At 42.2% G+C, this 24,510-nt stretch overlaps 1 protein-coding gene across 1 annotated transcript in view; it reads left to right on the top strand.

The window, feature by feature from the left end:
- Nucleotides 1-24,510, top strand: part of Sorcs3 (sortilin related VPS10 domain containing receptor 3) — a 609,591-nt gene that overhangs the window by 419,966 nt on the left and 165,115 nt on the right. Inside the window, exon 6 of the mRNA XM_005063478.4 lies at nucleotides 24,167-24,231. Within this exon, the coding sequence (XP_005063535.1) occupies nucleotides 24,167-24,231 (65 nt within the window). The remainder of the gene's footprint in view (nucleotides 1-24,166; nucleotides 24,232-24,510) is intronic.

The following is a 24,510-nucleotide window of genomic DNA, read 5'->3' as shown; positions in this document are numbered from 1 at the left end:
ATAGGATTGCAGGCTGGCACTCCCCAGATCTATGTCTAAAATCCATATATGAGAGAGTACATGCCATGTTTCTCTTTTTGTGACTGGGTTACCTCACTCAGGATGGTTTCTTCTAGTGTCATCCATTTGCCTGCGAATCTCATGATTCCATTATTTTTTTCTGCTGAATAGTACTCCATTGTGTAGATGTACCACATTTTCTCTATCCATTCTTCGGGTGAGGGACATCTAGGTTGCTTCCAAGTTCTGGCTATTACAAATAAAGTTGCTATGAACATAGTGGAACAGACATCTTTGTTATATGAATGGGCATCTTTTGGATATATGCCTAAGAGTGCAGTTGCTGGGTCTTGTGGTAGGTTTATTCCCATTTTTCTGAGGAATCTCCATACTGCTTTCCAAAGTGGCTGAACCAGTTGGCACTCCCACCAGCAATGGAGGAGTGTCCCCCTTTCACCACATCCTCTCCAGCATAAATTGTCATTGGTGTTTTTGATTTTAGCCATTCTGACAGGAGTGAGATGGTATCTCAGAGTTGCTTTGATTTGCATTTCCCGGATGGCTAAGGATGTTGAGCATTTTCTCAAGTGCCTCTCGGCCATTTTAGACTCCTCTATTGAAAACTCTCTATTTAGTTCTGCAGCCCACTTCTTAATTGGGTCCTTTGCTGTTTTGGAGACTTGCTTCTTGAGTTCTTTGTAAATTTTGGAGATCAACCCTCTGTCAGATGTGGGATTAGTGAATATTTTTTCCCATTCTGTGGGCTGCCTTTTTGTCTTGCTGACTGTGTCCTTTGGCTTACAGAAGCTTCTCAGTTTCAGTAGGTCCCATTTATTAATTGTTGATCTCACTGTCTGTGCTACTGGTGTTATGTTCAGGAAGCTGTCTCCTGTACCAATTCGTTCAAGGGTACCACCCACTTTCTCTTCTAAGAGGTTCAGTGTGGCTGGATTTATGTTGAGGTCTTTGATCCATTTGGACTTAAGTTTTGTGCATGGCGATAAACATGGATCAATCCGCATTTTTCTACATGCCAGTCTCCAATTATGCCAGCACCATTTGTTGAAGATGCTTTCTTTATTCCATTGTATATTTTTAGCTTCTTTGTCACAGATCAGATTTTCGTACGTGTGTGGGTTAATACCCGGATTTTCAATTCGATTCCATTGGTCTGCCTGTCTATTTTTGTGCCAATACCAAGCTGTTTTCAGGACTATAGCTCTATAATAGAGCTTGAGGTCAGGGATAGTGATGCCTCCGGACGTTGCCTTGTTGAACAGGGTTGTTTTGGCTATCCTGGGTCTTTTGTTTTTCCATACAAAATTGATTATTGTTCTTTCAAGGTCTGTGAAGAATTGTGCTGGGATTTTAATGGGGATAGCATTGAATCTGTAGATTGCTTTTGGCAGGATTGCCATTTTTACTACATTGATCCTACCTATCCAAGAGCATGGGAGATCTTTCCATTTTCTGAGGGCTTCTTTAATTTCTTTCTTTAAAGATTCAAAGTTCTTACGATACAGGTCTTTCACTTGTTTGGTTAGCGTTACCCCAAGGTATTTTATGTTGTTTGTGGCAATTGTAAAGGGTGATGTTTCTCTGATTTCTCTTTCAGCCCTTTTATCATCTGTATATAGTAGGGCTACTGACTTTCTTGAGTTGATCTTGTAACCTGCCACTTTGCTGAAGGTGTTAATCAGCTGTAAGAGTTCCCTGGTAGAGTTCTTTGGGTCATTGATGTAAACTATCATATCGTCTGCAAACAGTGAAAGTTTTACTTCTTCCTTCCCAATTTGTATCCCCTTGATCCCCCTTTGTTGTCGTATGGCTATAGCTAGAACTTCAAGTACCATGTTGAAAAGGTATGGAGAGAGTGGACAGCCTTGTTTTGTTCCTGATTTTAGAGGAATTGCGTTGAGTTTCTGTCCATTTAGTTTGATGTTGGCTGTTGGTTTACTGTATATGGCTTTTATTATGTTTAAGTATGTCCCTGTTATCCCAGATCTCTCCAAGACCTTTATCATGAAGGGGTGTTGGATTTTGTCAAAGGCTTTTTCAGCATCTAGTGAGATGATCATGTGATTTTTGTTTTTCAGCTTGTTTATATGGTGGATTACGTTGATGGATTTTCGTATGTTGAACCATCCCTGCATCCCTGGGATGAAACCTACTTGATCGTGGTGAATGATTGTTTTGATGTGTTCTTGGATCCGATTTGCCAGTATTTTATTGAGTATTTTTGCATCAATGTTCATGAGGGATATTGGTCTGAAGTTCTCTTTCTTGGTTGTATCTTTGTGTGGCTTGGGGATCAAGGTTATTGAAGCCTCATAGAAAGAGTTTGGCAAAGACCCTTCTGCTTCTATTGTGTGGAACACTTTGAGAAGAATTGGTATAAGCTGTTCTTTGAATTTGTGGTAGAATTCTGCACTGAGGCCATCTGGACCTGGACTTTTTTGGTTGGGAGACTTTTGATGACAGCTTCTATTTCCATAGGGGTTATAGGTCTATTTAAATTGCTTATCTGTTCTTGATTTAGTTTTGGCAAATGATAGCTGTCCAGGAAGTCATCCATTTCCTTTAAATTTTCGAATTTTGTGGAGTACAGGTTTTCAAAGTATGACCTAATGATTCTCTGGATTTCCTCAGAGTCTGTTGTTATGTCCCCCTTTTCATTTCTGATTTTGTTAATTTGCGTGTTCACTCTCTGCTGTTTGGTAAGTTTGGACAAAGGTTTGTCTATCTTGTTGATTTTCTCAAAGAACCAACTCTTCGTTGCATTGATTCTTTGTATTGTTTTCCTGGTTTCTACTTTGTTGATTTCAGCCCTCAATTTGATTATTTCCTGGCGTCTACTCCTCCTGGGGAGTTTGCTTCTTTGTGTTCTAGAGCTTTTAGCTGTGATGTTAATTCTCTGGTATAACTGTTCTCCTGTTTCTTCATGTGAGCACTTAGTGCTATGAACTTCCCCGTAGCACTGCTTTCAAAGTGTCCCATAGGTTTGGGTATGTTGTGTCTTCATTCTCATTGAATTCGAGGAAGTCTTTAATTTCTTTTTTTATTTCCTCTTTGACCCAGGGATGGTGCAGTTGAGCATTATTCAATTTCCATGAGTTTGTAGGTTTTCTGCAATTTGTGTTGTTGTTGAATTCTAATTTTAAGGCATGGTGGTCTGATAAGATGCATGGAGTTATTCCAATTTTTTTGTAGCTGCTGAGGTTTGATATGTTGCCAAGTATGTGGTCGATTTTTGAGAAGGTTCCATGTGGTGGTGAGAAGAAGGTATATTCTTTTTTATGTGGATGAAATGTTCAATAGATATCTGTTAATCCCAGTTGGGTCATTACTTCTATTAGACCCTTTGCTTCTTTGTTGAGTTTCTGTCTGGTATTCCTGTCTAGTGGTGAGAGTGGTGTGTTGAAATCTCCCACTATAACTGTGTGGGGCTTTAGATGAGATTTAAGTTCTAATAATGTTTCTTTAACGAATGTGGATGCCTTTGTATTGGGGGCATAGATGTTCAGGATAGACACTTCGTCTTGGTGGGTTTCACCTGTGATGAGTATGTAATGACCTCCTTCATCTCTTTTGATTGATTTTATTTTAAAATCTAGTTTGTTAGATATTAGGATTGCTACCCCTGCTTGTTTCTTGGGTCCATTTGATTGAAAAATTTTTTCCCAACCTTTAACTCTCAAGTAATGTCTGTCTTTGAGGGTGAGGTGTGTTTCTTGTATGCAGCAGAAGGAAGGGTTCTGTCTTCGAATCCATTCTGCTAGTCTGTGTCTTTTTATGGGTGAGTTAAGGCCGTTAATATTGAGGGATATTAATGACCATTGATTGCTCATCCTTCTTCGATTTGCGATGGTTGTTGGTGGTGGAATTATGGGTGGAATTTCACCCCTTTGTTCTTTTGGCTGTTGGTAGAGAGGGATTCTCTAATGCTTATGTTTTTCTGGTTGTAGTTAGCTTCCTTGGGTTGGAGTTTTCCTTCCAAAATTTTCTGTAGGGCTGGGTTAGTGGACACATATTGGTTGAATCTAGTTTTGTCATGTCATATCTTGTTTTCTCCATCTATAGTGATTGAGAGCTTTGCCGGGTATAGTAGTCTGGGCTGGCATCCATGGTCTCTTAGTGTAGGTAGAATATCTATCCAGGACCTTCTGGCTTTCAGAGTTTCCATGGAGAAATCAGGTGTAATTCTGATAGGTCTGCTTTATATGTTACTTGACCTTTTTCCTTAGCTGCTCTTAATATTCTTTCTTTATTCTGTATGTTTGGGGTCTTGATTATTATGTGGCGAGGGGATTTTTTTTGTGGTCCACTCTATTTGGTGTTCTGTAGGCTTCTTGTACCTTCATTGGCATGTCTTTCTTAAGGTTGGGAAAGTTTTCTTCTATGATTTTGTTGAATATGCCTTCTGCCCCTTTGAGGTGGATTTCTTCTCCTTCTTCTATACCTATTATTCTTAGGTTTGGTCTTTTCATGGTGTCCCATAATTCCTGGATGTTTTGTGTTAAGGATTTGTTGGATTTAAGGTTTTCTTTGGTTGATAAATCCATTTCTCCTAATGTATCTTCAACACTTGAGATTCTCTCTTCCATCTCTTCTATTCTGTTGGTAATGCTTGTATTGGTAGTGCCTGACTGTTTGTCCAGCTTTTCTATTTTCTGCCTTTCTTCAGATTGTGTTTTTTTTAGTGTCTCTATTTCAGTTTTCAACCCTTGCAGCGTTTGCATTGCTTCTTGCAATTTTCTGTTTATCTGTTCATCCATTTGTTGCCTTTTATGAATTTTTTGGTTTGTTCTTTCTTCCATTTCTTGCATTTTTTGGTTTGCTTTTTGTTCCATTTCTTGGATTTTGTGCTTTGTTTCTTCTTCCATTTCCTGCCTTTTTTGGTTTGTTTCTTCCTCCATTTTTTGCTTTGTTTTTTCTACCATTTCTTGCATTTTTTGCTTTGTTTCTTCTTCCATTTCCTGCCTTATTTGGTATGTTTCTTCTTCTAATTCTTGCATTTTTTGCTTTGCTTTTTCTTCCATTTCTTGCATTTTTTGCTTCATTTCTTCTTCCATTTCGTGCCTTTTTTGGTTTGTTTTTTCTTCCAATTCTTGCATTTTTTTGGTTTGTTTTTTCTTCCATTTCTTGCATTTTTTGGTTTGTTTTTTCTTCCATTTCTTTGAGGGATTTTCCAATATCCTCTTTTAGGGCCTCTATCATTTTCATGAAAGTGCTTTTAAGGTCGTTCTCTTCTGCTTCCTTCGCGTTGCAATATTGGGGTCTTGCTGGTGTGGAGTCTCTAGAAGCTGGCGGTGTCATATTTGTTTTTCTGTTGCTGACTGTGTTTTTGTATTGTCTCTTTCCCATCTCTTCTTCTAGTGGGTGCAGAAAGAGCCCCTTCCTGGTCTGGGGACCAGAGTTCCCTTTTGGTGGGTGCTAGTAAGTCCAGTAATCTGGTGGTTCTTCTATGCCTTGTCCAAATGCTGGTCCGTGGGTAGAGAAGAGGAACAGGAATCTGGGGCGCTTAGCCTCCTACCTGGTCCCCTGGACCCTATGCTGGGTCCTGTTGTACCTGATCCGGAACAGCTACTCCCCTGGTCTCCCTGGCTCCTGTAGTTTCCTGGTCTCTTTGGTGGGAGAGAAGATCTGGAGTCTGGGGTGCTTGGCTCCCGCTGGGATTGGGAGCTCTGTGCAGTTCCCAGGCGATCTGCAGGCTCTGGAACACAGGCCAGGAAGCTGGCCTGTTTACCTGATGCTCCCGCCGGGATTGGGAGCTCTGTGCAGTTCCCAGGCGATCTGTAAGCTCTGGAACACAGGCCAGGATGCTGGCCTGTTTACCTGATGATGCCAGAGGGACAGCTACTTCCCTGTACTCCCAGCCTCCTCTCCTTTCCTGGAATCGTTGGTGGGAGAGAAGATCTGGAGTCTGGGGTGCTTGGCTCCCGCCGGGATTGGGAGCTCTGTGCAGTTCCCAGGCGATCTGTAGGCTCTGGAACACAGGCCAGGAAGCTGGCCTGTTTACCTGATGATGCCAGAGGGACAGCTACTTCCCTGTGCTCCCAGCCTTCTCTAGTTTCCTGGACTCGTTGGTGGGAGAGAAGATCTGGAGTCTGGGGTGCTTGGCTCCCGCCGGGATTGGGAGCTCTGTGCAGTTCCCAGGTGATCTGCAGGCTCTGGAACACAGGCCGGGATGCTGGCCTGTTTACCTGATGATGCCAGAGGGACAGCTACTTCCCTGTACTCCCAGCCTCCTCTCCTTTCCTGGAATCGTTGGTGGGAGAGAAGATCTGGAGTCTGGGGTGCTTGGCTCCCGCCGGGATTGGGAGCTCTGTGCAGTTCCCAGGCGATCTGCAGGCTCTGGAACACAGGCCGGGAAGCTCCCTTCTTTTGCTTTTTGTTGTCTGTTCCAGTCTCTGTCATGACTTCTTCCCTCCAAGCCCACTTTCCCCTGCCACTTTCTTTCAGCAGTAATGGAGCCTCGCATCTCACAAAGGAAGCAGACAACGATGTGTTCATGTGCTTGGCTTTGTTAGCTGCCTCACCTTCTCTGTACTGCTCTGTTGTACTGGAAGAATACATCTGTGCTCCTGTGAGCTTCAGTTTCTGTGGATCCTGTTTCTTCCCACCTTCTAGGAGTCACTTCATCTGCTCTTATCCCGTCTGTCTGTCTGTCTGTCTTTCTACCCATCTTCTCTCTGTCTGCCTCGACCTATAATCTGTTTATCATCTCAATTTCAAAACATCTAGATGTCCATGACAGACACAATTGTCTGCCAATTAAAATTTTAAGCAATAAAAAACCGTTTTTCAGCCGGGCATGGGTGGCGCACGCCTTTAATCCCAGCACTCGGGAGGCAGAGGCAGGCAGATCTCTGTGAGTTCGAGACCAGCCTGGACTACCAAGCGAGTTCCAGGACAGCCTCCAAAGCCACAGAGAAACCCTGTCTCGAAAAAACAAAACCAAAAAAAAAAAAAAAAAACAACAACAAAAACCCGTTTTTCTAAGTATTACTCGTATTTTTTTTTTTACCACTTCTTCATTTCTGAATTATATGAAGTTACCTATACTGGATATAATCCCAGACCTTTGAACCACAGCCACCTTGAACTCACAGTGGTCTGGCTGTTGCCATAACATATACTCTTGACTGTGATCACATCTGGTCCCCAGATCTCCTGCTCACTTCTCATTCCTTACCCAAATGGTTTTTAACAATTGTTAGCACCCTTCTACCTCTTTCCAAATTCTGGGTACTATCTGAACCACTGTGATTTTTCTCCTGCTATTTTTGTACCTTCTCTGTAATTTGTTTGCTGAAACCTTCATTTGTTCCTTTTGATTAGGAGATACTCCAAATGTGTTTGTTTTCCAGGATGTTTCTATCATGTCTTCTTTATTTGCAAAAGGACACTTTCCCAATCAAACACAGGTATTCTCACCACTGAATAGAGTGTCTGTACAAGCTTCCGAGCTGTGTGCTCTGCCTCACCCTCTCCAGGACCACACACACACACACACACACACACACACACACACACCCCTCCCACTCATGTACATACATACACACCCTCCAAAGCCAAATTCAACATCTTCACCCTGATATCTATCATTCAAGAATTACTAGGTAGTTGTTACCCTGTGATGTATCTGATACCTCCAAACCAGTGCCATCTTCAACAAGATATGTTGCCATTCCCCAACTGTATCAAAGCAACATCGTGTCTTTTCCAGAGATTTTTCAGGTTGTCTTTTGTGTCATTTTACCAGAAGTCTCCTTTTCTGATTTAGAAATCTCAAATTGCCGTGAACAGTACTCATGTTCCCCATGAGTCTCATCTTCCGTACCCCTGATTCCCTTGCTGAACTTACTCATGCGAAAGCCTCACTACACTCACCTTTGCTATCCTTGATTACTCTTCCTGAAGCCCAGTCCTGACCTTTTGCCTGGGTCAACGTCCCATACCTTTCCACTCTCGGGTTTCCTACCAACCAAAGTAGCTCTTTTTGCTTCCTTATTCATTTCTTAAACTCAGTTGGAAAGAGGTCAACCTTCGGTTAAAATTTTCCACTGCTCACAGAAAGAGAAAACTATCAAAATTTTTAAATAGATAGTCTAATGACACACCAGTGAGTCATGATTGCTTGTGGAGTGTGTCATGAAAATCATGTGCCAATGATCATGAACTTATGTTGATGTCATCACCTTTGAAATGCTTCTTGCAGACTTGGAGCAATCCAAGGTTGTCAAAAATTATGTCATTCTTGCACGTCTGCATTTCTAAATGAGCAGAAATCACTAGAATGGTTACAGATGGGCTTCCCTCATGTCTTGTCTGTCGTACTGACCACAGTGAGAGACTTTGTGAAGAACAGGAAGCCATCTGGTGAATGTGAGCCATTGCTCTTCCATCTCCTTAAATGTTCTTTGAGATTTTGCTCAGACTCAACCATCTGTGTATTTGCGGTGTGTGTGTGTGTGTGTGTGTGTGAATGTGTGTGTGCATGTGTGTGTGAGTATGTGTGTACTTGATAGTGAGAATGTGTACACTCACGTGTGCAGGTGTGCATGCACACAGGTGCTTAGTCCTGTGGAGCCCCAAGGTAGATCTTGGGTTTCTTTCCCGAACCTATCCTATCAAATTTTTGCTTTTTAACACAAGACCTCTTACTAAACCTGAATCTCGTCACTTAACTGGGATTTATCTTCCTCTGCTGCCTCAGCTCTGAGGTTACAGTTATTGCCATTTGGCTTTTTACTACTATTAAAAACAAAAAGGTTCTGGGGATTTGAACTCGGCTTTGTAAAAGTCAGCCAACAGACATCTCCACAGTCCAGGGTCAACTTAAATGGGAACTGTCTAGCATGGATTTTTCAGGGAATCACAGCTGAAAAATACTACCACCCCCAGTAGGTGTACAATCCCTTTATGGTGGCATGAGCATGCTTCTCATGCCAGATTCGTAAAGCAGCGTTCCAAACTCACAGTCATCTACCAAGCCTCTTGTCCTCACTGATGTTCTCAGCTTGTTACAGGCATTGAGAGTGTCCATCACCAGGACCACAGTCAGGCGTCTCCTTGATAGTACAGAGTAATAGGAAATCAAGCAATTCTGGATAATTTCAGAAAATCAGTTTATTATCTTTTAGGCTGAGCTAACAATAACAACAACAACAAAGGATCTTTGTCTTTGATATTCCCAGGATTGCTTCTCACATATTTCATAGTACCTAGGAGCAAGTTCTAGGAGACAGACCCCCCATCCCCAAAACCTATTAAGTCTCTAGTAATGTGAGCATATTTTCTGAGATGGATTATCTAATGCTGATAACAATGATGTCTACCTCAAAGGGCAACTGTGAGGATTCCATCATAAAACTAACCATGCCCAAGTGACCTTCTGTAGCCTTCTATGAGCTGAGCTAAGCCTGCAGATCCTTCAGGCAACACACCACCCTACCATGCTCAGCTGGGGTGGGCCTCACTTTGCAGTTTTCCCCAAGTGTGGAGCAAATGAATTCTCTGGTGACTGACACATGGTTCCAGGGAAGTTCTCTGTGCGCCATTCCAACAGGGAGGTTTGGAGTGCTGTCATCCTACAATCAGTACACAGCTTTAAGCTGTACCAATTGGCGGATGCATTTATCATCATGCATTCAGACTTGACAGAGGTCAGCCATTATCTCTCTGTGTGTGTCCTCATGTGCTCCCGAGCAAGCTGGCCCTTTTCCCTCTTTCTGAGCCCTCATGTCCCAGAGCATTCTATAGTCCATCTAGATGTTGAGCTCAATGGCTAGAAGCTTTTTGAGGCTTAGAAGGGCTCCACTGTCGGGTTGGGTTTCATTTCCAACTGGATTCACTGAGCTGTCACATTTATCAACAATGTCACATTTATGCCTTGCAGCTAATGGAGGGCATAGAATTGGGTTCCTCCCTAGGCTCTGTCTCTCTGCTCCTGGGGCCCATTCGTGGGTTCAGGGCTATTTAAAATCCTCGGAAATAGTCAGGATTAAAAGGATGAACATACATCACTATCATCAGCATTGATTGTTCCTCTCATGCTTTTAGGAAACCTGTATTTTTGTCAAGAAAGCGAAAGTTGATTAAATAACCGATTCATATACAGTAAGTGGTAGAGCCAGGATCCAGTCTAAGCTGACTCCAAAGCTAGGATTAATCCATGACTGTGTACCACTCCTGTGTCTCAGATGGTGTCTCCTTTGAAGTGTATTTCAAATTCAATTTCTAGGAGATGTGCTGCACATTATATCTGAGTAGGAGCTTTCTGGCTTCTATAAACACAGGTCTTTTGCTGGTCACTTTTGTTCCCAGCCTAGGAAAGAGGAGCATCACATTGACCCTTTCAATGGAACTAATGCCCCCTCTGAGAACTTCTACTTGTCCTGCAATCCATGGGATCCTCCCTTGATAATCAAATAGGATGGTCTCAGCAAAGCTGACAGGATGTTTCCATGTTTATTAAACAAGAACCATTTGTTTGCTTCAGGAGCATCTGTTGACTAAACAAGATATCCGATTGCCATTTGCTCATTGGAAATTAACAGGCCCTTTTAAAAATGGCAATTTGTCAAGAGTTATATGAGGCAGAATTCATTCTCAGCAAGTGAACAAATTGACAGCTTCCTTCCCAGGGTTTCCAGAATTCCCCAGAGCCAGCTGTGAAGAAAAAAAAATCAGTTTAATTCTCCCATCATCAAGGAAAATATGCAGACAAAGATGGTGAAGAGAAGCAAGCGTCCTGTTATGGAAACTGAGGCAGGTACCAGTCTTTATGTTTACTTTCATCTTCTGTAGATGAGGAAACCAGGGCTTGGGTTTAAGAAAGGAGTAGAAATATGATTTCACCTCATGAGGATGGGGAGCCTGTTGGCTTGATCATGGAGCTGCATTGCTTTGGATAATCTTTGAAGATACAAGGGCTCTGGGCCCTTAGGTGTGATGACTGATAGGACGGGACTCTTAACCCTGGGCAGAATTGTGGTTTGCCGGGATTCCTGGCAAGTGCTGGCTGGCTTGAGGTTGATATGCTATTCTTGCTGGGTTGCAATTCCAATTCTTTATTTAGAGGGGTTTGGGATGGGAGGGGCGATTGAGCAGGGCAGGGAGTGCTCGGGCCTTATGTAAGTGGGTCCCTGTGGACTCTAGTTAGAAGCTAAGGAATTAGCTGACTCTGGGCCCTCTGCATCTTGCTGCCTCATCTCCTCACATTAGCTCTCTTAGCAATTGATCTTGTAAACTTTCTGAATCAGAGAAATTAAAGATGAAAAAGAGCCTATTAAGTGATCTTGCCCCGGCCCAGGACTAAGCTGAATGACTCCCATGGGAGGATTCTGGAGCGTCTGGTTCACTTTAATTTTAATTTGCCCGGAGGGTATAACTTCTTGCTCTTGCCCTGGGCAGCCCTTCCCAGGCCGATGGCTGCAGGTGTGAGCATCATTTCTCTGGAGGCTGCTGCTCTGTGCCTAGGCTGTGCATACACATCTTTTACTCTGATTTCCAAGGTCTGAGAGGTGTTTCTGCTTGCCCTCTGTAGTATGCAGGAGGTTGGGTGGAGAACTTTCATGGAAGGCAGGCTATGCGTTCTACCTATGGATATTTTGATTTGACCTTTTATCCCTCAGACAGTTGATGTATACAGCAGTGTCTGTGTTCATAAAATTGGACGAAGATCCAGGTATGGCAGTGCACGCCTTTAGTACTAGTACTCCAGAGGCCGAAGCAGGTAGATCTCTGTGAGTATTAGGCTAGTCTGCTCTACATAGTGAGTTCCAGGCCTGCCAGGGCTACATAAAAAGACCCAGTCTCAATAAAACAAAACAAAAATTAAATAAAATGGAATGAAGTCAACATGATATAGTCAGGGTCAAAAATGGTAAGTCTTTGGGGAAGATCAGACTAAACATGTTTGGTATTCGTTAGCCTCTGATAGGAGTGACATACTATTGCTCAATTTAGTCCCTACAGCAAAAATATGTTTGGTATTCTTTAACCTGTGATAGGAGTGACGTACTATTTCCTACTTTAATTCCCTACAGCAACCCCGTCCAGTAACCACTGCTATTGTTCTGTTCTCAGAATTATCTTAAGTCTTTGAGAGGTCAGGGTGCATGAAGCTTACTTATATAGTCATTGATAGTACGGCTGGGATTTGAACCCAGGTCTCTCTGAGTATAGTAGTCATATCCTACCATTGTCTACCACTACCTCATATCCATATGTACTGAAAAATCTGGATGTGAGGAAGAGGCATTATTTGATTAATCAAGTCAATTGCAATGGGTAGTAAATAAGATGATTGACATAGGAATCATTTGGTCATAAGATGACTCACAAGTAGTAAGCAAATATCTTTACATTATCACAGGATGTGGAACAATGGTTACTATCTTCTATATGGGGTTCCCTGTGGATACCCCTCCCTGCTCCCTCATACAGTTGTCTGCTGTCTTCCAGCCACATCTCTATAAATGACAGACATCTTTTACTAACCACTGATTCCAGCCCCAGTCTATACCTGAGGCAGCTGTAAGAGGTCTGTCAGTGTAGACTCCACAGTAGTATGTCTACACTGTTCTATTACACCAGAATGCATACCCCTAATGGTCCTGAGGCAAAGACTGTGAAATTCTGGTTTTATTCTCTTTAGAGCTGAGATACAATTAAAAATGTAACTGCAGTAATTGGCAACATCCATTAACTTGATGAGAATTGCCCAAGGCTACACATTTCCCCCCTTTTGCACATTATTAGTCTATAAATACACCTGGTTCTTTGCTCTTTCTTCTGTAGAACTTCTACAAACTGTACTCCCCACCCACCCTCCCAAGCTGTCTCCTTAACACCCTTTGCCTTTTTAATTAACTCTCTGAGTACTTCCAACACTTCCAGCCAGTACCACATAATCCTGCATCTAATTATGTGGCCTTGCGGTTTATCTGAGAGACAGCCTCAAAAGAGCTCAGTCCCGAGAGTAGTGGACTTAGTTTGCAGAGCTTGGTACGAGCTCCAGCTATGTCTACAGAAGAATCTCTGGGGTCTTTCATGGAAACGTTCGGGTCATCTCAGTGGACACTGCCTTCATCCTGAGTTTGTGTTCTTGCTCTTTGGCTCACCCACGTAGGTGTTTGTGGGCATTGACTAAATACTGAACAAGAAATGCTCCTTTGTGAGTGATATAATGACAGCACTTCCCAAAGTTATTTCTGGTTAAGAGTCATACATGCTCCAGATGATAGTATTTTCTAAATTTTGAATACACAGCCTGTAAACTAAATATGTATGTGTTTATATACATATCTATTGCTATCAAAGTACCCAAACATATCTGTAGTAAAATCTTTAAAAATATTTTTTTCATAAATTTCTGTTATAGTGACTGCAGTATCTTCAAGATCTTTCTTACTGTGTTTTTGGAGTGACTTCTTGTGCATTCTTCCCAGATACCCATCTTTAGCATACCATTTCCCAACGTAAACTTTGGATACCATCCCTCTGTGTTTTATCTAATCCCACACATTCTAGCGCCACATCTCTGTCCTGACATCTTTCCTGGTTGACTTTGTCCTCCTGATATGCTGCTAATATGTTATTTCATAAACACATTTTAAAGTAACAAGTTAAGCCTAGGTGGTATATCACTTGGTTGGAGACAGGACTTTACAAAATCGTATGGCTAGAAACAGTGATTCTGACTGTTCTCTGTTTAACTTCAGGGAATGTTGCAAAGGATGTGGTCTCTGCAAATCAATGTCATGAATAAACACGTCCTCTGTGAGCCACAGGTCTTTGAGGTGGTTTCATTTAACAAAAATTTTCTGGAAAATGTGGAACTACTCACAAGAAATACTAAGATTGTAACTGCCCTGTGTGTAAACAGATGCGTCGTCTGGCATCACATCACACTGGGTGCTCACCCACAGTGGACATTCAGTTAATGGCTTGCTGGCTGTATTCCTAGTAGCAAGGTGCTTCAGTGTTTTACAGGTGAGTTCTTATTGATTTGTTACTGCATAGCCCAGTCCTGAGATCTCACCGACCAAAGCCCAGTGTAAAACAGTGGGCAGCTTATTTCATGGCACTGGTTCTGGTTCAGCTGAGTTGAGATTGCCTGTCTTTAGAATGGCCCCTTGATGTGTGTGTTATATCCTGACTGTACTTCCCTAGGCTGAAAGATTTGTCTCTAATCATCCAGAACTTAAAAGATGTTAGATTAAATTAGATTAGGTCATGATTATTTTTTTTTCTACTGCTTCCCTGGTAGGATTTACATTATGTATTTAACCCAATATAAACCTTTATCTTTTTATAAACTTTATATAAAAGGTTCATAAAAACTACTTACCCTATTACATGAAATTAACATAAGATGGGAGCTGATGATTTTTATTTCAATTTCTCTCTAATTTATGAAAAATTTAGTTTAAATTTTTTCTTAGAAGTACATATTACTTGTTGAACACAGACCCAGTCTCCCTACCCCTTTTTTTCTCTCTTCAGTCTCCTTTGTTACCACAGATAATGAAACCTATTATATCTGTCTGTCTATGAATGAGTGTATGTGTGCCTGATTGTTACTAAATGAAATCCAGAAATCGCAAATAAGAGAAAACAAGCATTACTTTTCTAAGACTGGCTTAATTTGCTTAATGTTTGGCTCAGGTTGAATTCATTTTCCCATGCAATATAGAGCTTCCTTCTTTGGGGCCAAAAGATTCCATGATCTTCTTCAAAATTCCTCTAAGGCAACTAAGTTGCTTTCATGATCGCCTCTGTGAATAGAGCTACAATACATACTGATGCACAATCATATCTGCTAAAAACATCCATAGTTCCTAGCAATCAGAAATCTACAAATCAAAGCTACAGTGAGATTACATCTTGCCTCTGCCATTAAGAAACAAACAAAAAATGCTAGTATTGATGTAGACAAAAGGGAACCTTTATATACCTTGAGGGTGAATTGCAAACTAGTCTAACACCTATGGAAATCTGTATGGATGTTTCTCAATTTAGAAACAAAGTTAGTTCTAACATATGATGCATATCTCCCAGTCTTGGCCCTTTGCCCACAGGACTTCAAATCAATAATCAAGTTTTAATTTTAAATGAATATTGTTCATACACTACCGGCCATATATACAACCCATCATTTGGAAAATACGTATCTGTTGAGAACCCCTTAATCAGAGAACTGGAAGACTGAGGCAACAATAGATAACTAACTAAGGATCCTGGGAAGGCTTTCTGAACATGGGAAGACACCCTGAACAACATTTTGGGAGAGTATGTTGTTAATGGATCTGTGGATGCAAGAAAGAGACAATGAACAATGAAAGAGGTCACAGGAGTGAGGGAAGAGAGAGAGAGAGAGAGAGAGAGAGAGAGAGAGAGAGAGGAGAGAGAGAGAATATCTTAGATAAGAAATGCAATTAGAACCCAGGGGAAAACCCTATTCGTGAAATACAGAAAGATATAGAGTGCTCTCCTCCTCTCCTACTTCTTTCTCTCCTAAACTTTAAACTTTCATGACAAATTGCCCCATGTCATGTCACATTGCTGTCATCTGTCAGTCCAGTACTGAAGTGTAGAGAGAGAATCTGTTTGCCCCAGGTAAGAAGGGCTTCTTTGGAACATAGAGCAGATGCACATCATACGGAGCAAGCAAGCAAGAGGCTGATCAAGTCAGGACAAGTTGTGACCTCAGAGTCCCTGCCCACTAGAGGAACCATGCTCATTTCAGCTGCAGGAAACCCCTGAGGTGGTCTTGTGCTGCCGTTTTCAGAGCATGATCATATTCGTCAAGCAAATCACAGATGACTATGTTTCACAGGCCCAATATTGCTTCGAAGATTAATGGTGAAGATAGCAGCATATTGATTTAAAATGAAGTCTTCATTCACTTCATTGTTTACAGATTAATTAAATGAATGAAATCTGTTTAATTGTGTTACAGAATTGTTTCCAACATTCATTTGAAACATATTGCTAGGCGGTTATTACTCATGTATATTTATCTGCTCAATAGATACTTATTAAGTGCAGTACAAGATGTGGTGCTGTGCACTAGGGAAAACATAATTTAATCAGATGTAGAGGCTGCCTTTAAGGAGAGTATGGTGGAGGAGGAAAACACGGAACACATCAGTCTGGCAGTAGAGTAATACTGTTTGAAGCCAGGTCCCTTCTGCCCTTCCTGTCTCACCAATGGATGAGCAATTGAACACTCTGAAAATCTCCATTGCGCATCTGAAAATAAAACGGTCGGGGAAATTTCCTTGTTGATGTCTAAGTTTGATTAAAGATTAAGATAGCCGGGTGGTGGTGGCGCACGCCTTTAATCTCAGCACTCGGGAGGCAGAGGCAGGCGGATCTCTGTGAGTTCGAGGCCAGGCTGGACTGACAGCCTTCAAAACAATACAGAGAAACCCTGTCTCGTAAATCCCCCCCAAAAAAGATAATACATTTAAAAATGTAGACATCCTGGCATCTTCATCTAGTAATTCCAATGGATATGACAGAAGTGTTTTAGCAGTAAGTGCTGTACAATGAAAGCCATTAACACGCGCCTCCCTCTTCTAAGTATTTTACATACTTATTTTTCATAAAGGCATTAGTTTCTATTTATGTGTGGCTGTGGGCACACCAGTGTATGCCAGTGCATGTGCATGTGTGTAGTCTGTGGAGACCAGAGATCAGCCTTGGGTCATTCCTCATGAATGGTCCACCTTATTTGTCTTTTCTTGTTTGATGGGTTTGGAGACAGGATTCAGACAGGCTGGCTGCCCAGTGAGCTCCAGGGATCTGCCTGTTCCTCCCTTCCTAGCACTGGGATTGCAAACACATGTCTCCATACCCTGTTTTGTACATGGATTGTGACGATCAAACATATGCTTAAGTCGGTGATGGGCACTTTACCAACTTAACTGTCCCTCTATCCTAATTATTGTAATAATGATCACATAACAATATAAACTATTATATAATATATAACAGTGGAGATAATGATTATATATTAAATATATAATATATATTATTAATCTCTCCATTGTTCAAGAAAACTATTGAGGCGTGGGACAGATGAGGTGCAGTGCCTGTGATTCCACGGTTAGCAAGCTGTGTGACTCAGACCTCAGCCTGGGTTGACAGTAGAATGTATGCTCTTATTCATATCACTAACACATGGAGGAGATGCTTTCACAACCCAAAGCTGAGTTTGGGAGTCTAACTGTGCTTCTCACATCTGTTTATTCCAAGCTCCTGGCCTCTGTGTTACCCCCCACTCAGTGCTCTTGAAAGTGTGAGTCTGATTATCGTCATCCCATCCTCTGTGTAATTCCTAAGGATGGAAAGTCTTGGGCTCTATCTCGACCTCCTGGGTCAGAAATGCTTAAGACGAATCCAAGCATCCCTGCTTTAATACTCAGAACACCAGTACATTGTGTTGCTACAAGTGCTGTGAGAATCAGGATGGGAAAGCTATTATACCAGTTTAACTAAACCAGAATCCCCAGGGTAGGGGCAGTGCTTTGGCGTTTAACAATTTTTACACAGTTCACCAAGAAATTCTAATATAATGTCAGTGTAAGGAGCTTACATGGGAAGTAGGCATTGAGCTAAGTGTAAGAGCAGCTATTGAGTGTATAGTAGAATTTGTATTCCAAGTAGAGAGCTTGGGGGAGGATGCTGTGGTATGCATTTGAGAGATAAGTTCAGGCCTGATAGGTGACAATGCTCTAATAACATACATTACGAAATAGGAAATTGTGTCTGACCACAAAGGAAAAAAAAAAGGAGATGAGTTTATACATATGCTAATTAAATTAATTTAAATAATTGCATATTGTGCACATATATCAAAACATCATATTAACCCCTACTCATACATGCAGTTATAATTTATCAGTTAAACTACTATTCATGGAATTACTTTGCAATTTAATGTTGAGCTGATCAGTCTATAAAGCCTGGGTATTTTAACCTTATCCATCAGTATTTTGGCTTTAGTTTTCTCCCCCAATGTTTGGTTCTACTATTTCTAGAGAAATCTGTGCCCTGGAATTCATACCCACACAGACAGGGCTGGGCTCTTGGCCTGCTGCTGTTTCCTGGTGGCCAAGTGTACTATGAAGAGGCTAGGAGCAGAGGAGTTGCAAATTGGATCTAGGGCCACTTGACACAAACCACAGACTGCTTCCTGACCTGTGAAATGGGGGGCTGGATTAGATGGGGATGTTTCAAAGGTGGCTGTGTCCAGCTCTCCCTGGGAGACTGCCTGTCGAGGTGTGCTGTCATGGATCCTGAGATGTTCCTGTCTGACCTACTTTGTGTGAGCAGACATGAAGACTGCTCTCACAGAGTGCTGTTGCTAAAAATAAGCGGGCAGGCTCGTGGCCTCCTTGCTGGTCTCCTATCAGTCATGTCTGAGTGTAGGTTCTAGGGGCCAAGTTTGGTGTCTTCCCTGGAGGTTTGGCTGTGGCTTGCTACTTCCCTTTGTTCCTGTGTCCTTGGTCTTTTCTCTTAACTTGGAAAAGGCTTCCAATTTGGCAGGACAATCACTGTCCTTCCCTTCAGCATATCACAAGATCTTCCATGCCATCTCTGAGCTCATCAATTGTTATCAGATTAATGACAAATACCTCTAAAAGGCAACTGCTTCACACTTGATGTGGCTCTGACTGGGCTTTTTTTTTTTAATCTCGACTTTTCTAGAATAACATGAGTGATAAACAAAGCAGATAGATCTCTCAAGCATGGGGACAGGGGGTCTGTTTTATGGACATCAGACAGTTTTGTTTAGAATTAAAGAATGCTTCAGGCAGGGTTTTATGAAGGTTGTCTGAGTGGAATTGTTTTCATCATTCATTGAACAAAAATTTACTGGTGATTTTCCCTATGATAAACACTGTGGTCAAGTACATTGATGGATTAGTCAACAATAAAATTTGAGGTCAATGATCCTGTCTGGTAGGGTACAAAGGTTATTTAAACCTACTTCAATGATCTTGTAACCCAAGGAGAACTCTGATATCTTACTAAAGAGCCCTCATGAAAAGCTGTTTTCCAGAGACTGTGATCAGAGGCCCAATTCACATAGGATGAGGGTACCTCAGCTGAGCTATTTTATAGAGAGTGGGCTTTTCCTGTCTGCTGCCTAGAAGAATGTCTATTAGACAGTCAGCAAGTGTAAGACTGAAAAAAATGGGGAGAAGGGACAGTGGGTAAGAGGGCAGGTTAGTTTATCTTGTTCTTCACATAAAATAATGATAGCTAAAATGACGTCTGAGCACAGGGCATGTGCCTCTCCTATACCTCCCATTGCCTGCAGCATTACTGCAGCTCCTCTGGTCTCCATTGTCATAGACAAGAGTGAAGGCAGTTTACAAACATGCTTTCCGTCAACTCTTCTGTCTTTCACTTCAAAAATCTCTACACACTATTCCTCAAATTTTGCATTGACCTATTTGCTCCTTATATTTATTTTTGATGTTCCTTTCTCATGGAACATCACCAATATGAGTGACTCCTAGTCTGAGTAGTCTAGAAACAAAATGTTTGGTAAAATGAGAGAAGTATACAGAACATCCCCAGCATGCTACTTTATGTAGAATTTACATTTGGGGACAGGGGCTTGTTGGATAGAATCTTGACACTAGGAGAATGGTTCTCAACCTTGCTAGTGCTGTGACCCTTTATTAGAGTGGTGATCCCCAACCATATAATTATTTTCATTGCTGATTTATACCCGTAATTTTGCTACTGCTGTGAGTCAGGATAGAAATGCCCAACTGTCTTAGGTGACCCCTGTAAAAAGGACTTTCCACAGGTTGAGAGCAGCTGTTCTAGAAGTGGCTTTGCTCAGATCATGTTCTCCCTTAGGATAGGTGCAGCAGCATCTTACGGGAGAAGTTAAGCTCTGTCTCAAAGCCACCTGCCTGTCCTAAGCCCCACTCTTGCTGCATCCTAGCTGGGTGACTGGAGGCAAGTTGCTTAAGCTTTCAATGCCTGATTGTACCTTCTTTAAACTGAGGAAAAGATCAATTCCCAACTCCTAGAGTTGGCATGGGGATTCAACAAGACCTGCATAGATAGTGCCCAGCACATGTGTGCTCTCAAAATCTGTGAGTTGCTATCATGTGGCTTCAGGCACATCACTTAATCTCTCTTATTATCCTCTTTACCACGGAGGGAAATTAGATGAATGGTACTTCCTTTAAAACTCATTTCAACGATTAATTAAGATAATGCTTGTGAATACCAAACACAATGCCTGATACTAGATGCTCTCATTAGCATTTGTCATTGTTATCTTGTGCATTTCCCCACACATTTCCACACAAGCATCCTTTGCCCTGTCACCCTCTCCCATCCCCCAACAGACTGCATCGATATGTTTACCTTATTGGATTATTTTCTTTTTTGTTTTGTGGGCTTGTTTTTTGGGCATATTGTTTACATTGAGTTTCCAGAGTGGGACTTGGGGTTTAAGGATAGGAACTGATTGTGTATGTTTGGTATAAGCTAATTTCCTGGTGAGATGGCATGCTCCAAAATAGCAGTAGTTCACAAGCATCACAGAAGCATCACTGTTTGCACCAGGTGAGGAGATGCAGGTCCAAGGATTTACTTTTGCTCTCTTGTGAGGAAGGGTTGTAGTGACCAGTCCCCCATTTTAGCAGCCATTACAGGCTAACATGTGCTTGCATGACCTTGCTGCTCCTGTCCTGGTCACTAAGGTCAGATGCCCTCCTCGTGGCAAGGAACCAATCAGAAATTAGCTGGTGGGACTGTGCTTTACAGCTCTGGGTGTGCTTTACAGACAGTGCACAACAGTGACATGCAGAACATAGCAACCGCCCTGGTGGGGCCTATGGGCCATAACAACCAGTTGACCAATCAACACAGGTCAGGTCACCCAAACCTAGAAGCACACCAATCCTGAGATTGTTTCATATCCCTAGACACTCCCCTTATGCTACCCTTTAAGATCCCTGCCTCGAGGTTGTTTGGGGTCTTTCTCCAGCCATTCGCCATGGTGGCAGGGTGAAGGGCCCGAGCTAATGGGGTTAGCTCGTTAAACATCTACAATAAAAACTCTTTGCTTTTGCATAGAAATGGGCCTCTTGGTGATTTTGGGGTTCAGAATTTGGGCACAACAGGGTGTCAAAAAGTCCGGGCAGCAATTAAGTGTGTCTAGTGAAGGCAATGACTTTCTACAGGAGTCATTTCATCTCCCACCAGGAGATGGTTCACATAATCTAGAATAATTTCTTGATTGTCGCATTGCAAAGATGCTGCTCTGTCTAATAGAGGCTAGAAATAATGTGAACAGTATCCAATGTACAGCACAGACCCCACAACAGAGACCTACTTAGTAATAAATGTCGACTGTGCTAAGTTGAGAACTCTGAGACTAATTCTGACTTACAGCCAAAGCGGGCCCTGGTATTTTTTTTTCTATTTTGGTTTTACGACACAGAGTTTCTCTGTATTGTTTTGGAGGCTGTCAGTCCAGCCAGGCCTCGAAATCAGAGATCCACCTGCCTCTGCCTCCCCAGTGCTGGGGTTAAAGGCGTGTGCCACCACTGCCTGGTGGGCCCTGGTATTTTATGCTGGATTTGGACATAGGGATCACAGCTAGGTTGTGCCAAAGAACCTTATTTAGGGCTGTGGGGTTTTACAGGATGGTTACCTAGGGAAATCTGCTGGGTGCTTTAAAAAACAAAACACAAAAGAAAAACAAACAAACAACAACAACAAAACCACAGATGTTGTAGATCCACCTGCATTAATTTTGGCTTCACCTTTCTAGGCAGGAAGTCTCAAACATCTGTTAGTTTCTGAGCTCTACTAGAGTGCTCCCAAGTAGTCAGCTTGCTGAACCGCTGTGGCCAAGGTGCTGCTAGCAGAGAGAGGGGGTCCGTTCCTTAGACAGAAGGAAGGGCTGCCATTGGTTTGAGCCAGGTGGGTTTAGAAGGACTGTGGAATTGTCTGGAGAAGAGGCATAGAAAATGCTAGACAAGCAGACCGTCAGAATGGCCCATACAGACCTGCTCCTTATGTGATCTAGGGTGAGTAAGTTCTCCATGCCTCAGTTTCCCCTCCAGTCAAATAATGAGAAATGTTGCCTGCTATCCTTATGTTTGAGATTTATTGTTAGGATCAAATGAGATATATAACAACAACAACAACAAAAACAGTAACATATCAACAATCACCAGGGGAAAGATTCCGTTTAAAGTAATGCCTCAATTGCTTAGCTATGGGGAAAAGAAATATTTCATGGAAGTAAATGTTTTAGATAAATGAAACTTTTGTCTTCTAAGACATGGTTGTTTTGTTTTAATCATCAGGAATAATTTAATTTTCTCTTATTTATTTCATTTGCATTCCTGGTGTCATTAACTAAGACTAAAGCCCCTGCTTCTTTTTCCACTGTGCCTTCAGCCCTTGGTGTAGATGTCAATCATCTAATGCAACTGTCATGCAGCAACACCCAGAGCTATTGGGAAATGTGGGGATTAGTGATGTGGAGATGGAGTTCTGAGTTTTCAGTCTTTTTTCATGTTTTCAAATTTTCTTACTGTCTCAATACCAGCTAGTCAATCTGTCCACTAATTACCATTCACTTCCTAACTTGCTTTTCTTACATGCTGAAGCCTGAAGACGTAGAAAACTGGTGTTGAGATGGTTTAAACTGGGAGTTACCCAGGTATGACAGAACAGAGCCATTGACAACACCAGCAGAGGTTCTATTCCTAGAAATGACCCCTGTGATGGTCACGTCCTACAAATCCTGTGTATTAGGGTGTACTGGAGACATGATTCTAAGCTCTTCGGTGCATGCATATTTCAGTGTGTGTTGGCACTAGCAGCTGGATTTCTGTGTCTAATACTGGTCTTGATGTCTAAGACAGGAGACAGCTGCCCTGGTGTTCCTTAAGAAGGATCTGTAAAGAGCATCTATACAGATTCGTTTTATCTCCAGAACAGCAGCTGCAACTGAATCTACTGATATTTTAACTACCATCCACCCATCCCATTCCCATCCATATCCCCCACCCCCAACCTTAGTGCCCTGCAGTAAGCGCCATGCCACTCAACCCGCAGCCTGGTGGGACTTCTCGTCCTGCCACCAACAGCCCTGCTGCTGCCACCAAATATAGTTTTTTTAACTAAGTCTCTATCATTCTATTTACCATTAAAGACTTGGGCATCAGATGTTGGAATGAAAACCTGCTAGCTCAGAAAGACTGAGAAGCAACTAGCTGGCATTCCACTTTGGCTGGAGACCCCTCAAGAGAGCATCTCCCCACTTATCCCAAAACAAAAATGACTGCAAATCTCCAAGCTCCTCCCTACTCTTTCTTGTGCATCTGTCTGTCTTCCTGGCTCCTCTGTACTCTCTATGGCTAATTTCTGTCAACTAGTCCATGACTCTGCCCCTGATTCAGGGTTGAATTTATTAACATGGTCTCAGGGCTTCACCAAATACCCCAAATATCTCACAACACAGACTCTTAGCTGACCTGCTTCTAATTACTGGCAAGAGAGTCTTCAGGTTTCTCTCAATTTAGTAACCAGGAGAATTTTGTCTTCGTCACCATATTTTGAATGCTGGTAGCCAACAAAGTTGTTGTTTGTTATATAAAAAAATGAGGAAAGAAGGGTAGACAGAATCAGATGATGGTGGGTGGATCCAGGCCTTGAGGCCAATAGAACAGGGCAAGAAAACTGTTCTACGTGTAAGACATGGGTATAGCAAGAATGTGGCTATGCATTAGTGTCATGGCTGAAGATTCATGTCAGTCCTGGAGTACCTGCCTATCCTGAGCATGCATGGGGCTCTACTTTCAGTTCCTAGGATAAGGGAGGAGATGTTATGATTGAGAAGACATATGGAAGGTGATCGGGATGGGAGAATCAAGAAAATATCTTAGAAGATAGAAAATGATAGAGATGGGTTGAGGACAGAGATTCAGATTCAAATTGTGTGTCACAGACTCTTTTCAAGAGGCTTTGACTCACTGACACCAATCTAGGGTTGTGGCCACATGTATTGTGATCCTTGTAGGTGGCAGTCCCTAAAACCTGTCACACTTCTGGGATTTCCAATGGCTGTACTCAACCTGTTTCTCCCTTTCTTCCCCAGGTCAGTGTCTGGATTGGATAAGGAGGCAGACCTGGTGCACATGGAAGTGCGGACAGCAGATGGATGTAAGTGTTGCCTTGGTCAGACTAAGCCAGAGATCTGTCAGAGGTCTCTCTCCCACCCTGATTTGCATTTTAATGGCTTGGGAAGATGAAAGGCCCCAAGCTCCATGACTGCCATATCCATTCCCATTTCCCAGAGTAGAGGAATTGACTTTTGGTCCCAAGGGAGAGTTTTTATTGAAATGAACCCCCAGGAATGAATTTTCTGGAGATGTGAGTTAATGTGATGTATTTTGCTGCTCCTGTCAGTAATTTTCTTAGCATCTTTGAACACGGGGCACC

Source organism: Mesocricetus auratus, unplaced genomic scaffold (genome assembly GCF_017639785.1).
Source record: "Mesocricetus auratus isolate SY011 unplaced genomic scaffold, BCM_Maur_2.0 Super-Scaffold_4256, whole genome shotgun sequence".
In the NCBI taxonomy this organism is placed as follows: domain Eukaryota; kingdom Metazoa; phylum Chordata; class Mammalia; order Rodentia; family Cricetidae; genus Mesocricetus; species Mesocricetus auratus.
Note: the sequence above shows the minus strand (reverse complement) of the source record. Positions and strands in the feature narration are given on the sequence as shown.